Source organism: Echinops telfairi, unplaced genomic scaffold, assembly GCF_000313985.2.
Source record: "Echinops telfairi isolate 266 unplaced genomic scaffold, ASM31398v2 ScPeMD7_7400;HRSCAF=8409, whole genome shotgun sequence".
Lineage (NCBI taxonomy): Eukaryota > Metazoa > Chordata > Mammalia > Afrosoricida > Tenrecidae > Echinops > Echinops telfairi.
In genome coordinates, this window is record NW_022111300.1 from 35,892,511 (window position 1) to 35,909,908 (window position 17,398).

The 17,398-nt window shown below is 56.2% G+C and overlaps 1 protein-coding gene across 2 annotated transcripts in view; it reads right to left on the reverse strand.

The window, feature by feature from the left end:
- Positions 1–1,029: 1,029 nt before the first annotated feature.
- The window catches only part of DYM (dymeclin), a 315,716-nt gene continuing 299,347 nt past the window's right edge, over positions 1,030–17,398 (reverse strand). For both annotated transcript variants that reach the window (XM_045296193.1, XM_045296192.1), the window contains exon 17: positions 1,030–1,412. In XM_045296193.1, coding sequence (XP_045152128.1) covers positions 1,263–1,412 — 150 coding nt within the window. In that variant the 3' untranslated portion in view covers positions 1,030–1,262. The remainder of the gene's footprint in view (positions 1,413–17,398) is intronic.

Sequence of the window (17,398 nt, forward strand, 5' to 3'; positions counted from 1 at the left end):
CTGTGGGCAGTGTGGTGAGATAGGACGGTCCCACTCCACTCAGCAGCCCAGTGCTGCCCCTCCCCACCCCCGGGACCAGAAGGCTACAGCATCAGAAACGCAGGGGAAGCCCCACGTGTGGGGTCTAGTATTCATCAGATTGGTCTCCTGTATCCTCTTACTCGCAGACTGAAGGCAAAAAGACTCGCTCACGGGAGGCTTTCTCCTTCCTAGAGATCAACACAGAGTAGATTAGAGCAAGGGAGCCCTGGTGGCGCAGTGGTTTACACGTTGATGGGGCTATCAGCCCCAAGCTCAGGAGTTCAAAGCCAGCCACTTCTCGAGAGAGCGCGCGTGCGTGTGTGTACGTGTACACACACACACGAGACTTCCTCCTCCCAGCCTCGGAATGCGCGGGGGGCAGTTCTACCCCGCCCCATGGCCCTTGCCGAGGGTCTGGAGTGACCCGTCTGGACAGTCGTCTAACCTGTGCTGGGCTCTGACTTAACTCAGTGCTGAGGCCAGATCCGCAGCAGCGCACCCAGGGTCAGTGTCCTGTCTTATCCGTCTCTAGGCTGGTCTTCCTTAATGTTAACAATGTCTCTCAGACCAGTGCTCGGAGAGAGAAGGAAGGCCCAGTGGAGGGTCAGTGAAAGAGGAAGCCAAGGACGACGCAGTGGCTGCAGCAATGGGCTCAGCCCTAATGATCGGGAGGGTGGGGCAGGGGGCACGATGAGCCTGGACCAACATGCTAACAACGGAGGCCTGGGGGCGCAGTGCTTAAAATACGTGGCTGCTCCGGGAAGGCCAGCGGTTCACACTGTGGGAGTCTGCTTCTGTGGAGATCACAGCCCAGGCAGCTCAGCTCTGTCCTTTAGGGTCACTACGAACGGGAACTGACCCGTAGTGGGTCACGGATAACGTGAACAAGGAACGCATGCACTCGCACATGCACACCCCCCAAAAGGGAGAGCTGGGCCCTGGTGGAGCGGGATGGGCACCCGGGGAAGCTTGGGCTGGGGCTCAGACATGAACACTGCAGGCCGCGTAGCAGGTTTCCAGGTTTATTACTGGCTGGTGCCCACGCCCCCTTTCGCTCTACACTCTAAGCTGGGTGCTCGGCTGCCAACGGCACAGGTTCCCCACTCAGAGTGGCGGGGAAGCACGCTTCATGTCATCCTCAGCAGCAGAAGAGACAGCAGGCCCTGTGTCTGCCTGCTTCTGTCCCCAGGGAGAAAATCACTGGGGGGCTGCTTGGAGGTGGGGTGGCGGCCGGGGGGCCCTCAGTCAGAGTCCATCGTGAACAGCTGGATGTCCTGGGGGTTCCAGTACAGGCCGGTGGCGGAGTTGTAGACCAGGGACCAGACATAGGGGATAAAGAACTCCTCGGGCTGCTCCTCCTCCACGTACTTGAATTTCAGTTCTGGAAACTTCTGCAATGGAAGGAGATAAGTTTAGCTTGATGGAGTCCCTGGAAGAGCAAGAGCAGTGGAGCCTGAGAATGCATGCATGGGCATGAGGCCGGAGAGCTCTGGCTTTAAAATATTCTCCTAAGGTTCCTGGGAAAATGTTTGCAGACCGCATAAGGGACACCACTGGACCTGTTCGCTGACAGTGTGCTGTGAGGGGCAGGGAGGCCAGGGCTGGCTGAGGGTGCAGCAGTCAGTTCATCTGGAGGTGAGCATTTCCCCGCAGGCCTGCTGACCTGACTGACAGGGTCTCTGGGGCAGGCCAGGCCCTGGGAAGACATGGTTGGCCGAGGGTCAGTGAAAGCGAGCCCCCTCAGGACGGGTGAGGGTGAGGAGGGCAGGACCCGGCAGGAGCGCTCAGCCCAGGCCTTCCCCTCCTCAGAGGCGGGAGGCTCGCCCTGCATTCCTTTGGGTGCTGCTCGCCTAGGACCCCCACAAGAGGCCTGGCCTAGGTGCTTCTTCCGGACGGGGCTCTGGGTGTTCTTGTTTTACGTCTGCCCCACAGGCCCGAGTCCCTCTCAGCAAGTCCTGGGCCGGGAGCTTCCTCTGGCCGAGGTGAGTGGCGACGGGCAGGAGTGGCAGCAAGTGGGTGACCTTTCTCCCGGGGTTGGGTGGGAAAAAATGTATAGCTATGGCAGATGCTCCATATCTACTGTTCCTACAGCCACGAGGACGCAGGGCCTGGGGCCAGAGACTTCATCTGTTACACCTGCTGTCATATCCCCAATCGTGCCAGGCATTGACCGATGTCATGAACGGACGAGTGAACAAAAACCCTATCTGTTCACGACTGATCGACTCAGACACAGTAGCAAGTGGTTCAGGTACATGGTCTTAGTGCATCTCAGGTGAGTCGTCTGTCCGTCCGTCCACCCACGCGCTGTATTTTCCAAGTGTCTGCTGGGCACTGGAAATACACAGCACGCTGCCCCAGCGGAAGGAGCGTTCTTGTGGAGGCAGGGACCATCAGACAGCAGGAGGGACTGGAGGACGTGTGCCGCGGGGAGGAAGGCCTGAGCAGAGGACTGCTCCACAGGCCTCTCCAGGCCCCGACCTCTCAAAAGCAGACTGCCAGGACAGTCTTGCGAGGGGTGCAGTGCTGCACTGTTTGTACAATGTGTTTGTGTGTGAGAACTGGGGAGACAAATGACCCCCGGCAGAACCCTGGGCTCCACCCAAGGCCCCTCCTGTGAGAGCGTGCTCACCCCTTGCAGGGGCAAGTCAGGCGGAGGGAATTAGGTGGATTAACAAGCTATCTGGGGAAGAATAAACAGAACCTTGGGTCTTATCAATCTCAATGCTGCGAGATGGGAGCACACTCAGGGAGAGACCCCAGATACAGGGCTGCTGGGACGCAAATCCATGCCGGTCGGATTCCAGGCACCACACACGCAGCTCCTGGGGGGTGGGGGTTGAGATGGACTGGGACTTCACGTGTCCAGTGGGACCCTGGGCCACTGTGCCACCCAGGGCAGTCAGAATGCTCCCCTCTCCTGCGCGAGCCAGGACACAGCGGCACACAGATACCCTTGCAGGAGTGGATGCAGACTCCTGAGAAGGGGCATTTGCTCACTGATGGTACGTCATCATATCAAGTCACTCCTTAGGGCCGGAGAAATCCAACCCCTACCATAGCCACTGACATCTCGCTCTCGTGCTCTCGTGCTCTGAGCCAGACAAGCCACATGGGTGCAACCAGACCTCTAAAGACGGAGATACCACAGAGAGATGCTTACAACGCCACTGGACCCAAAGACTTTCTACCCACCGGCTTGTGATCGTCCTGCATGTGTTTCGTGAGTCTGAAGAGGACTTTATATAAATTGGGATCAGACATAAGGGCTAATATCAGACTTAAGGCCGTGGACGGGACTGGGTTGGGATGTTTTCTCCATGTACAATTCCTCTTGTATCTAAACCTCTTCCTTATACACATATGTGTGTCCAAGTATTTGTTTCTCTAGTCTACCCAGACGAGCCCGGGGTCAGCCAACCTCTCTCCTTAAGGGTCTGCCTCTTTCTTGCTCTCTCTCCACTGAGGTATGCTGTCCTTCTCGTGGACAAAGTCCACGAGAAGAAGTCTCTCAGTCCTTTCGTCTAAGGGACACTCTGCTGGACTTTCACACACCCACGCCTTCATTGGGCAGGCCATGCGCCATTCTTGGCCGACACTGTGATTCAAAGGCTTCAGTTCTTCTCTCTGCCCTGCTACCTGGGCAGCTTTTGCATGGGAGGCGGCATGGTGTGGGCCTGGCCCACTTCTGTCTACAAGGGGGCACCTTTGCTTATAAACACCTCTCAGGGGTCTTGTGCAACAGATGTGCTCGATGCAATACATTTTATAAATGGCCCAAACTCGAGGATCCCCTCTTCTCTGGCCCATGCTCATGAGAACCCAAGCCTCTCCAGGCCCAGGGCCCCTCTGAATAGCCCACTTCCCTGCCATCAGGTGCGGGGCCAGCCTGCAGCGAGCCTGCCACCAGAGGGTCTCCAATTCCTGCTGCAGAGCAGTCTGCAGGGTTCTAAGTGCGGGCCAGCCTTGCAGGCAGCAGCCCAAAGCGACGCTCACGATGCCAGGGGGGTCCCGAGCCTGCGGCCACTCTGGAGTGTCACCCCTGCACGCCACGCGCCATTGCCGCGGGGAGATTCCATCTGCTCCTTCCAGTATGTGCTGACATGAACTGGAGCCCTCCCTGTCCCTCCATCCTCAGCCCTCCTTCCAGGTAGTCCGTCCCCTCGGCTCTCCCCAGCCCTGTGCTCCGAGTTCTCTGGGTACATTGTCACCATCCACCCAAGTGGGCGGCCTTGTAGGATCTCGTCGAGTAGTCCACGAGGCTCCTGGCCTGGCAGAGTGGACAGGGCATGCGGATGCGGCAGGACATTTTTGTCACAGGTGTCTTACCGGCAGGGAGCAACTCAATGGGATTCGTTTCTGGGGAAGAGCAGGCGTTTGCAGCTACGGGGGGGCACAGCTGGCAGTCATTAGCCATCCCAGCACTTCCAGCGCCCCAAGCTCACCGGAAACGACAGCCAGGCCGGCCTCCCCTGTTCCTGGAGCAGAGGACACAGAGGAGGCTCAGCGGTTCAGGGTCATGTCGGACGCTGCCTCCCGTCTCTGTGGTCACAATCCCATCTGGGAATGGGTGTCAGGTGCGTGGATCACGTGCGCAAGCCCCAGCCGGAGTCCTCACGTAGGGCGCCAGTCAGCGCATCGAATGAGAGCAACTCAGGCCAGAGCCCCGCGGGGGGGGGTGGTCCTCAGGACACCTGCCCTGGAGGTGAGGATGCTCTGCGGACGACTCGCTGGGACAGGTGTGCAGTGGAAGAGGCCCCCAAGGGTCTAAAGATGCGTCCAGGAGAGAGAGAGACACTTCCTGGGGAAGGCGCCTGGCGCTCCCGGGACGACGGCCTGGTGAATGAAAGCAGGGGTAGAGACGCCCCACTCTCATTCTGGCTGCACCCTCCCCGCCTGCAGAGCCCCCCCCCCCCTTTCCTCTGGGGAGCGTCTGAAAGGCAAGCAGACGACGGGCTCCTGAGACCACTCCCCAGGGTCTGGCCGACGGGGCGGACGGCGAGGGTCTGCGCAGCGTGCACGAGTAAGACGCACCCCTCCCAGCTTCTCAGAGCTGAGAGTCCGTTCCTGAACTAGCTGGGGCACTGGACTCCGCTCTGACAACATCAAGCTTACCACACACCCTGAGGATCACACCTCTTTATCATCCTGCCTCCCCTCAGCAGTAGGGACAGCGGGGACTGAGGAGCCACACTGATGTCCCCGGTCACAGGGGACCGAAGGAGCAGCATGGGCAGTTCAAGAGAGCCTTGAACCCCGACAGCATCCAGGGGCTTTCTGGAGCCCGCAGGGCACCCGCTCCCCTCCCCCACTCTGCTCCTGCAGGGAGGGAGGAAGGTGGTCTTTTCGGGGCTGTTTGCCTGGAACTTTTCTCCGGCACTTCAGAAGAAGGCACAAAGGGCAAGGACAACGTGGCTGGTGTGTCCTCCAGGCCTGGCCAGACACAGCCCACACTCAGAGCCCAAGGCCTAAGCCTGCAGGTGTTGTGTTTAAGACCAGTGAACTGGGTACCACTGAACAAGACGAATAATGGACCGGAATCATCAAGAGTTTTGAAAACGTTCTTGTGGCAGCTGGGTTAAGTGTACCCATGCGGGCTCTGCTCAGCGCGCCTCTCTAACCAGTCAGGGAAGGCATCGGACCAGCGTGAGCTTCGGGAAGCATGCGTGCGGCCTTCTCCCCGGTGGGCGCAGGAGTCTGAGGCACGAAGGTAGAGGAAGACGACGGTACAGGCCTTCTTGGGCCCCAGGGACGGACAGCAGGTGCGCTTTGTCAGCATCAGCCCTGAATGTCCCTCCCTTTCCTCTCCTGGGAAGGGGCCACATGGGGTGCCCCCGGCTGTCACCTCCCCACTCTACCTACAGCTTCCCTCTTGGTCTTCTCAGTTTGCCCCCCCCCCCCCACCTGCCTTGAGGATGACCAAGGCTCCAGCAAGGTAGGGGAGGGGACCCTGACTTGCTGAGCCCCCACCGGCCCCCCAGCCCAACAGAGTTGCCCCGTGACTCAGCCCCACAAGGTAGGGGGGAACTTACCCCTACCTTGGGAGCTTGGTCTGGTCCAAAGCTACCACACTTGCAACCATTCTGTTGTTTTGATTTTTGGAGCCAGAGGTAATGCTAGACCCAGAATGTTTTGTTTGTTTTTTTAAAGTCGGCTCCAGTGAATCTACCACAGTGGGAGTTCGGACGGCCACCTTGGACACAAAGCAAAGGTCTGGTTTGGTGGTTGGGACTTGGGTCTAGCAGGCAGACTGTCTCTGATGGAGACCCACAGGAAGTTCGCGAATGGATAGAGGGCTCTCCTACAATGGTCTCACCACTAAAGCTCAAAGGCATCGCCCTTCCCCCTAAAGACCATGCAGACATCATGGGTACCTGGCCAGCACCTGGCAGAGCGCAGGAGAGTTCATGTAATTTTAAATCAAACAGGACAAAGCACATTAAAAAAACCAAACCAACAACACTGTTTTACAGTGTCTGAAGAAGATAAGTGGGTGGGCGATGCTCGGGGCAGCAGAACTGCCTGCGCCGGGGGTTACAGGCAGTACCGGCAGGGGTGTGGTGGGCAGGTCCTGCTCAGACGGAAAACCGATCGGGTCACAGATAGCAAGCTAAGCACATTTATAGACGGCCCACTTTTCATTTTAAAAAACTTTACCCGGGGTGAAATGTACACGTTCGGGGGGCATCCTGAGCCCCTGCCACCCCTCCCTGCACGGGCACCACTTCCAAATGAGGCACACAGGCAGGCGTGGCTGTGACTGGTAGCGAGTACTACACCACCAGTCACTCCCCTCCAGGCTCCCCCACCTGCCCCCCAGGCCTGGCAAACACCAGCTCGGACGGTTTCCTGGGGGCTTCTAGGACCAGTTCTGGGGGAGGTACTGAACTGAGCAAGACTGGGCTCGGGCTTCTTTCCCATGTGTGTCATGGAGTGAGTTACTTGTCTGTCACATGTTATCAGCTCGCAGACAAAGCAGAGACAGACATGGGCCTCTGAGTCACCAGAGGCCCACGGCTGGACTGGTGCATGCAGTCTGCTCTCAAGCTCTGACTCACGGGTGGGTGGTTCGAACCCATCCGCGGTCCCAGGGCATGCAGGCTGCTGCAGATGGCGGCTAGGAAAGGTACCACATGGGGGTCCCGTGAGTTGGACAAGACCCGACAGCAAGGCTGATGACCTGGTACGAATGGAGACAAGCGGCGAGTAGGAAGGGTTTCTGTATCACAGGACAGTAGAACCCAGGGCCTCGACGCTAATCCGTCCTGGAAGGAGCGTCGAGATGCGGGGTCCGAATCCATTTCCCCCCTCAGAAATCACTGAAAACAGATTAATCCATTCTTGACCACCCTCGGAGCTGAGGGAGGGTTCCAACTGCTGACCCTATAGATGGCAGCTCCACTGGTAACAAGAGTACCACCCTTAGTGCTAGCAATTCTGCCCGGGTCTCAGGACCTGTTTGATGATAGCCTGCACCAAAAAAGGGCTGTCAGTTGTGTGTGGAAAAACCCAGAGATGTGAAAAGACAAGAGTTTGGGAAATGGAGTTCCCCTCACCAGGTGAGTTCGTGGAATAACTTTCCAAAGTCCTTTGGGACAAACAGCCACATTAAGACCAAGGCACATTGGGAAGCCCTCTTTATCTGGAATTTGGGGTGAGACAGGGAGGCAGGGGCTGTTACACTCGGGTCTTACAGATTTACTTACTTCCCAAATTGCCTGGTCTTGTTTCCACTATCTGATTCTCAATAACTTAGGGAGATCTGACTGATGGGTAATAGTAATATTGCTATGAACGGTTACTGCTGGGTTTTATCTTTCACTCTGTATCTAGTAATGGAACATGACGTGGACGCATTGACATGCATGAGGATACCTGGGGACTAAACTGATGCATAAAGCTACACACTGTGTCACCTTGGCCATTGTTTTTGGTGAACCGGGTGAAAGTTTACAGAGCAGATCAGATTTCCATTGGAAATCCTACTCATTTTATGTCACCGCATTGAGGGCAGTCCCCCGATGGGCGCCTCTCTCACTTCTTCCCCGTTTCCTGCTTCCATTCCCTCTTCCTTCTGAACCTTCTCAAACTGTCCTTGGGTCAACACCTTTGACTTCAAACATCCGATGATCCTGCAGTGTGGCGTGTGGCGCTCCCTCGTGGACCTGGGGGCTAGTGCTGGGCTGGGGACTGAGCCACGGGGGAGTTTAGTTCCAGACTTCAGGGCCACAGTCTCAGGGACCCACGAGTCTTAATCCAAACAGGAAACCTGGGCTTTTTCATGATTTTGTGTTTTGTTCCACGTCTTTCTCCCAGTGTCTCTGGGACCGTCTACTGTGATCCCTCCTCCACTGTGATCCTCTTGGCATAGTTGGCGGTGGTAGCAGGGCACCAGCTAGCTCTTCTGGTCTCAGGGTCAGGGAGGCTGATGTTCGTGGTCCACAAACTGCTTCCATTGGCTCTTCGTCCACTGGACTGTGTCCATGGAGCTGAGAATTCCACTGAGCTGCTTTCCTCTTGCCAGAGGGCCCAGTAGCCCTCTGTAGAAGGCTGCGTAAAGTACGGTGCAGAACTTTGTGTCTGCGAATTGTGCTATGCCAATGAGCCTGGGTGTCTCCCAAGACTGTGATCCTGAACCCCCACCGGCCCAAGGACCCATTTCCCTCGAGGAGACTAGCTGTGCCACATCCTGGGCATATCTGTAGCAAAGTGAACACCCGTGCTCGAATGCCCTCTGTCGAAGCTCTCTCTAGATTTGTGGGCATACTTCCACTCTCTGTCCCAGACATCTCTTTAATGAGTGCTTTGCCTTTATTCTTGTCACAGCTACAGTATTGTTTCTTTAAAAGCACAGGGCCTCAAGATGCAACAGCTAAGTTCTATTCATCACTGACCAGCTTTCTTCCTTACTCTGTGTTCCCTCAGACCAGTTTATAAACTGGTGGGGGGGGGGCATGAGCTGGGGGAGAGACTGTGAATCATGTTTGGACACATTCTGGCAGGAGGATCTCTTCCGTGTGTTAAGTGTCAACACGGGTGTCCCTGAGGAAAGGAGAGCAGAGGCTGGGTCATTTCACCAGGTGGGAAAAGAGGAGTCCGACTCAGCCACACGTGGGACCGTTCTAGTTTCTTAACATCTGGCTTTGGAGAGCTTTCTTAGAGTTTAAGATGTTTTCCGGAGCCTTCCAGAGACAGACAGCACACATCCTTAGAGAAATCACACGGTGGGTGGAACCCCAGACCCTCCTGGGGAGACTCTGTTGAGAAGACTTCGTCTTGGAGCGCAGAGGTCCAGTCCGACTCCCCCACAGCGTCTCCCTCTGGGTTGGAATCGGTCTGCTGGCAGTTTGGTTCCGGTCGGTGCAGAGAGGCGTAGCCCCTGTGCCTGTAAAGCTTGCAGCCTCGGGAACCCTTTAGAAACCCTCTACTCTGTCCTACAGGGCTGCCGAGCTGGAATCGACTCGGCAGGCCTTTTCCCTTTTCTCCTTTAATGTCATCACCATGAGAGCCTTCGTGGGGCAGGTAGGCAGGAGAGAAGGTGAGAAAGAAGGTGTGCTTGGGTGAGGGAACGGGCTGGGCTGGGAGGCTGACTGGGGCCTTCAGACGCTGGACGGGAGCACAAGGAAGGGCTAAGAGAGGTGGTGATGTGCATTAAAACGACCTGGTGGCACAGAGGAAGCTTTGGTGCTCACCACAAACAAGGTCGGCGGTTCAAATCCATGAGCCGGAAAGATGAGGCTGGCGGCTCCCATAAAGAAGGTCCCGGGCACCCTACAGAGCAGCTCTGCTCCCTCTGGTCGGTGGCTGTGTTGGAAACAACTTGAGGGCAATGCCCTGGCACGCTGGGGTGGTGAGCTGATAGCAGTAGGTGTGGGTCACATCTTGCCCCGCCCCGAGTCACGCTGGCGCAATGTGCTCCACAAACAAACATCCCCTGGGTAGGTGCTTGTACAAATTACTAGAGCCCAAATATTCTGCGATTCAGGAGGATGGAAGGGAAAGAGGTGGGTGGATAAATACTGAGAGTGAAGAGCTAAGGCACCCCAGCACCCTGTCACTCACCCACTGTCATCAAGTTCGTGCCGACTCATAGCGACCCTACCGGACGAGGTGAAAACACCCCTGTGAGTTTCTGAGACAGTACTCTTTCCAGGAGTAGAAAGCCCCCATTTTCCTCCTTGCACCACAACCACTACACCACCAGGGATCATACTGGGAGGATTTCGAGCCAGTAAATCTGGCCTAACTCCCTTATTGGACACCTGGAGGATAACAGAGGTCTACAAGGACAATGATTCGTTCTGGACTCAAGCCGAAAGTGTGGCAGAGATCAAAAAAGGATTCTGGGTCCATGCTGCCCCACCACCCCAGGGGCGGGAGCCTGGGCACACAGTGCAGGGCACCAGCCAGAAGGGATATGGAAGAGGGCGGGGACAAGGGCGCGGCCAGGCCAGCCGGGGGTCGAAGGCCTCTCTCAGCCTCCTGCTTCTCAAGCTCCGTTGATGCAGCTGTGGTCGGCTTCAGACACATGCCTGCCAGAGAGACGCTGAGCATGGGGGACAGAGGTTCTTGGTGAACCCCAGTGGTCAGATTTTGTCTGGTCGGATCACCTTCTTAGACAGCCCGGTGCCAAACTACAGTGCTTCTCCAAAGTGCTAAGTAAACAGGCAGATTGTTGAACCCAGGGCGGCCGAGGGCTTTGGGTCAGCAATTTTTGGTCTTGGACAAAGGTCTCTCCTGCGTGAGCAGGAGCAGGCAGAGAGAATGCTGGAGGGACGAGGGGACGGAAGGCGGGGTGAGGAAATGTTTCCCTGTGGGGTTCCCAGAACCACCCTGGGCGGAGGAACAATGACTCCTGACTTGGTGCCAGCGAGCGGTGTTCGCTGTTGGTGCTGGCACTGCCGCGGGGACAGACACGGCTCTGAGCCCAGCCAGCAGTGCGTGCTAGGCTTGGGCAACAGGCAACGGAGAGGGGCTGAAGGGGTGGCGGTGGGTCTCACGCCAGGCACACTCATGTCTGCACAGCTGTCACCCTCCACTGGCTCCCAATTGCCTGGGTGAGAGGCGGGACCAGAGAGCCACCAGATGGCACAGGGTCCCCTTCTTCGGTCTAACACTGCCACCGAGCCACCAAAAAGTGGATCGAGTGCGACACAGAGGAAAAGAAGTATCCACATCCCCTGCTCCCGAAAGCCAGCCTCCAGCGCGGTTCATAAACAAGGGAAGGGCGGTGCGCTCAGAACACAGAGTTCGTGGATCTGACGTGGCTCACGGTCATCAGCCGAAGCAGAGCTCTCTCTCATCTTCCATTGACAAAAGCCGAAACCTGCCCACTCCTGACTGGTGCTCGCAGCCTTCTTGGTATGAAAACAGGCAGGCAGGTTTCACCTTTCAATCCCCAAGGCGTTAGCGTTTTAAAACCGGCCCACCATATCCAAAATGGAGTCTTGATCCGGCCGGACAGGCTGGGAATTTACCAGCATGGCATATCGATCCATGCGATTGGGGAAAAAATGTCAGTACTTCACGAAGGGGCCATTTCAGGCTGGGGCAACTTGATGGAGAGGGCGGCCCGAGCCCCGCCGTCCGTCTGACACGGCTGCGCACAAGCACCAAGCCTCACTCACTGACCTGCCAGGTGACAGACAGACAGACAAGGAGAGGCAACGGGGAGTGACCGTGTTCCTTGTCTCTCCCTGGCAGCGGGACTGGCCACTGTGGGTTCAGACGAGAAGGTGTTTAAACTGCAAATTTCCCTGAGAGGAGTAGGCCCTATCTCGCTTCCTGGTAGGAAAGGCAAGGCCAGGCCGACTTTGATTTCTGCCCTAGTTCCCAGCTCAGAGACCGAAGGTCCTCAGCACCTAACACCCCCCCAGGCATGAACGGGTCCAACCTGACGATGATGAGACATTTAAGCAAGCATTTACACAAGGTAACTTGAAGATTACCGTGTGTCACTGCAACTGCACTATCCATGATGACACCGTGTCACGTAGGGAAAATTCAGCACGCCTGAATTCTAGACCCGGCTCCGACACTCATAAACTTGGACAGATAACGTCACATTTCTGACGTTGTTGCCGCACCTCTGAACCATTACTGCTGCCGAGGCCTGCGTGCTCTGACTGACTGTGGAGGACGAAGCTGCCGGGATGCTTAGGCGAGTCCCATGGGCCCCCCCGCAAGGGCCAGGCCGGGAGGTGGCAGAAGCCAGCCAGCACTTTGCCCGTCTGCACCATGGTGCAGACGGGTGTCAGAAGAGCCCATCTCCTGCCTGTGATAGGGGGCACCTTCTCTTTTGGTCTCCACGGTATTTTTCGAACCAGAGCCCAAGAGGTAAATCACGCGCCAGGAGGCACATCCTTTGAGTATCTATCAACTCAAACTCAACGCAGTGCCATCGAGTCCACGGCGACTCACTGCGACCCTGTAGGACAGGGTAGAACGGTCTCCCTGAGTGTCCAAGACGGGAACTCTTTTTTTTTTTGTTTTTTTGACGGGAACTCTTTACGGGAGGAGAAAGCCCCATCTTTTCCCGATGGATAGGCATGTGGTTTTGAACTGCTGACCTTGTGGTTATCAGCCCAACACAGAGTCATTTCTAAAACATGACAATGGTTACAGAGGAAGGAGTCCTGTTTTACAGCACAGCTTCTGGTATTTCAGCAGAGAAAGGGTCACTGGTTTATCTTGTGAGTTACATTTCGGGACTCAGCCTGGGTAGCTCCAATCGTTATCTACTGCAAGCATAAAAATGGAGGTTCTAAATTTAAATGCTCAACACACTGTAGTTAAGGATGGGGACGTGGGAAACATTTCGGTAATAAGAACACTCTTTTTTCACTCTTGGGAATGCAAAGCAAGAGAATGTTGGCCCCTCTCTTCCTTTGAACCCTCACCAGCCGCCCCACCCCCACCCCCCCATGCTACATGGGCCTCCCTTGGGAGGGCAGGGCTTTCCAAATGCCGCTCTCTTTTCAAAAGCAGCAGGCAGAGGAAAAGGAGACACTTGGTCTTTGTAAGACATGTACATTGTAGGCGCATCTCCCATGCCTTCCCTGTCCTGGCGAATGTCCACATCACTTTCTGATGAAGCAAGGTCCTGATGAGACTGCTGAGTGAACTCCTGTAGCCAGGGGACCTGCTGACTCCTGGGAAGCCTTTCTCCCCTTCTTGGCTTTTAAATCAGCATTTACATTCTTGCAACCAGTGATGCTTAACAACCAAGGTGCTCGGACACCTGGTTGTCCCCACAGCCTGAGAGGTGGAGGTGGCTGCCACAAGTGCCCAAGAGCCTTAGAGTCCTGCCAGTTAGAGAGGTTTACTCAGGACCAGTGAAAACCCTACCCGTTCCCTAACGTTTGATTACAGAAGACAGCACCCCAACCCCCCAATGTGGAGAGGACAGGACTGTGGACCCCCTGTGCCCAAGCCAACCACTACATGCCCAGACTCCCAGCCACTGCTTGCTGCCCTCTACCTCAGCTCTGTGCTACTTCCATGCCCATCCCGGTACCACAGAACTCCATCTGAAACGGACAAATAAACCTTGGGCAGACAAGGACCAGTGGCTTCCCTTTTGATGCGGCCAGCCCTGGGGTGCAGTGCAGTGCCCATTGGCTGCTAACCCTAAGGCTGCTCCTCGGGAGGAAGATGAGGCTCCCCACTCCCGTCGAGGGTGACCATCTCGGGAACCCACAGGGGCAGCTCTACTCTGTCCTGCAGGGCTGCTGTGCGCCGGAATCGACCCGTAGCAGGGAGGGAGCAAGCGAGCGGAGGTGAGAACACAGCAGCGGGTGCCGCTGCAGCACAGAGGCGTTGAAGAAATACATGAGATGAGCTCCCCACCCGCAGGGTCTGACCGTCTCCTTGGAGAGCTCGGCTGCAGGGACACGAGAGTGACAATTCTGAGGCCCACAGACAAAGGGCTCTGCGAAGGGACGCGGCCTGACCTCTTCGCTTCATCTTCTGGTCGGCATACAAACAAACATACAAACCTTGCCAAGATGGATTCCCAAGGTCCTCTGCAGCCTCAAGGCCACTGCCCACCTCTGTGCCTCTTCTGAGACAGCACTTGGTGCGCTCTCCTCCCCACCACGTCCCCATTTCCTAGAGAGCTGGCTCAAATGCCCCACCTCCTCCAGAAACTCTTCGGTGGCTGGACTGGACCTGGGTTTCAATCGCCACTAGACAGGCAGGAAGGCAGGCTCCAGGAGGTGCCACCGATGGCTCCAGGTGACACTCTGCTGACAGCGGATGGGGTCCGGGGCCAGGCGACAGTGGGGTGGGAGATGAGAAGGCGGTCTGGGGCAAGGCCACCAGGTGAAGAGAGAAGGTGCGCTGGCAGCTCTTCCTTGCTGCCTCCCTGAAAGGGCCATCGGCGGCGCCGCGGGAAGGAAGCGCAGACCTGGAACACGCCACCGTCTGCCTGCTGGGGGGCGGATGGTTACACTTCACGTTGAGTCCAACGACCTTTGTTACTTTTGTTTTCAACCAGAGACACAGGATCCGACAACATTCTTGTTTCCACCCTCCGTCTGGCTCCATTGGGCAGAGCCTGTCTTCCTGATAAGGCCTCTTCCGGCCGTAGACCCTGGGAAAGGGTCTCTGGCGGGAGCCTCACAGGGCCGTCACAGCCCCCTCCCCAGTCTCCTGCCTGGGAGAAACCTCAACACACATTTCTGGAGGAAGATGCTTGATTTGATTCTGGACGTTTTAATCTTTGGTCACCATCAGCTTTGTAAATATCACCATGAGCTAACAATGGCTCAGGGCAGACACACTGTCACCAACTTTCCGATCACAGGGTTTAGGAAGTGCCCCCCTGTCTGGCGCACACGCAAGACACACTGACCAGTGACCTGGAACTCCCAGTCCCACTGTCTTCAGGGTGAAGCCAGGAAGTGGCTGCCCACGTGGGGGACAGCCAGTCAGCAGGGCTTGTTGGGCGCCCCACACTAGTGGCATGGCCTTGGGTTCCCCACACACAGCGCGTATGGGTGGTCCTGCTCTTGGAGATGTGTCCTTGTCAACACGACCCGCCCCCACCGCCTGCACCCAAACACACTCAGAATTGTCTTGACTGGAAACAGGACTCCCGTGTGGGGCTCAGCCGTCATACATAGTCTAAGAACCAGACACCACCCTACACCCCCAGACTAGCTGTTCTGATTTCTCTCGGGGTTTTCCCTCTCACTGTGGGAAGGACTTGACGGTGGGAAGGAGAGAGTTCTAGTGAACGCGGCAAGCCATTTGGGTGCCACTTCTCACCCTGAAGGCAGAAGGGAGCAAATCCCCTAGTCAGAGTCATATGCCATCAAGCCTCGTCCACCTCCCGCCTCCCCTTCCCGAAACCCCAAGCCCACGGGCAGGGAGTGGACTGCGACTCACAGAGACCCTGTCGAGGGTTTTTGCGAAGCACAGGGCCTCATCTTTCTACCAAGAAGGAGCTGGTGGGTTTGAACCACCGACCCTGACGTTAGCAGCCCGATGCTTCTCCAATAGCACCACTAGGGCTCCTTGGGCTACCCACCAAACCAAACTCACCGCCATCAAGCTGGTGCTACTCATGGTGCCCCTCTAGGGCAGGGAAGACCTGCCCCTGTGAGTTTACGGGATTCTAACTCTTTATGGGCGTAGAATACCCTGTCTGTCTTCTGTGCTGGTTTTGAACTGTTGACCTGGTGGTTAGCAGCCCAATGAGTAACCACTACACCACCGGGGCTCCTCCCTGGGGTGGCAAGCTCTAGGCAAACAGAACCCTCCGAGCTGGGCCCTTCACTAAAGGGTGACTATTTTGAGGAACGAGGAACAAATAAGAACAAGAACATATTCGGGAAGCTAAAAACCACCAACATACATGCACGCACACGCACACTCACTGAGATCAGTGTACTCCCCACCCTGAACACAGGGCTGCCCAAGAGTAGAGTGGGTTAAAAAGAATGAGTGAAACACTGCAGGGCTCTGAACTGGCTATGATGGATGAAACCCAACATGCTCCTTATCTGTGCCCAAATCATGGCCCTGACAGAAAGCCAGAAGTGTGTGGCAGGAGATGACATCTGGTCAAAACACGATATGGATCATCTAAAGAACTGTGTGCGCAGAAGACACCGTCTCAGAGCCCGGGGAGGGGGTGTGTATGTGTGGTGGCTTCGGGAGTCCCTACCCCAGGAGCTCCCCAGGCAGAGGGATGGCCTCATCTAGGCAAACACGATGAGGCCGTCTCTCCTGAACACATGGCCCAGGTCCCCAGACAGCATCTCACCACGGCACCTAGGAGAAGCCAGTTCTCCCAGTCTTCCATACTTATGAAAGGAAGGGGTGGGAGCCGAGTGTTTCTAAACAACCTCTTATCTCTCAGCCTCCACTCGATGCTGCGGGGTTGCGATATTTTGCAAAGAAGGCTCTGGAAAGTAATGTCGAGTTCGGGTGGACTAGAGGCAAATCCAGGGAGACTCATCTGTGAATACGACGGAGCTTGATAGACAAGAGCAACTGAACATTGAGAACACGTCTCGGTCCCGATCAAGTCCGTAAGTCCGCTATTAGCCCATATGACCGGTCCCAATCTATAAAGTCCTCTTCAGACTCATGAACACATGCAAGGAAGCCAAAAGCAGGAAGATCACAGGCCGGTGGGTGGGAAGTCTTGTGGATCCAGTGGCGTTGCAAGCCATCTCAGCACTGGCTGGGGTCTCCACGTGGCTCCTCCAGCTTCCAGGGCTCTGGCTGCATCAGGGTAGGTCCATGTGGCTTCTCCTCAGGGCTGTCTCCCAGGAAGTCAGCCTGTGTCCTGCCTTCAGTGAGCTATTTATCTCCTTGGCTCCTCCAAATGAAGTCATCAAGCTTCGACCTGATTTGACAGGTAAACTCCACCCCTTCGCTCTAAGTCTCAAACTGACAACTGATTATGTCACTTGCCCTATGAGAAGTTCCATCTTGGCTCCCCTGTGGACTTGTTTGGTGGGGGGTGGGGGTGGTAAAAAAAAGACATAATTTTCCCACTTACGCTGAGGTGTCAGTGGTATTCCCCAGAGAAGAAAAAAGCTCCCAGACGCTCCGCTTTGTTAATTATTTTGACGCAGCTTTAAAGTAATTTTACTGAAAGGCTGGTTGCAGGGGTGAGGCATGTACCAGCAACCAAAACCACTCAGGCTCCTAACCAATCAACCGTCCTCCCTCAGGAAACCCCGATCGATGTTCGGTGAACATCTAACCAAAGGCACTGCCCTCCAGGCGCTGCGGGCTCAGAGCCTTCCTATAGGGCAGGGTCCAGCTGCCTCGGGGCTTCTGCTCCCGGACTCTGAGGGCAGAGCAGAAATGCACACCGCGAGCGGCTTCTCCGAGAGCAAGCGGCAGACTGCATTCCAGC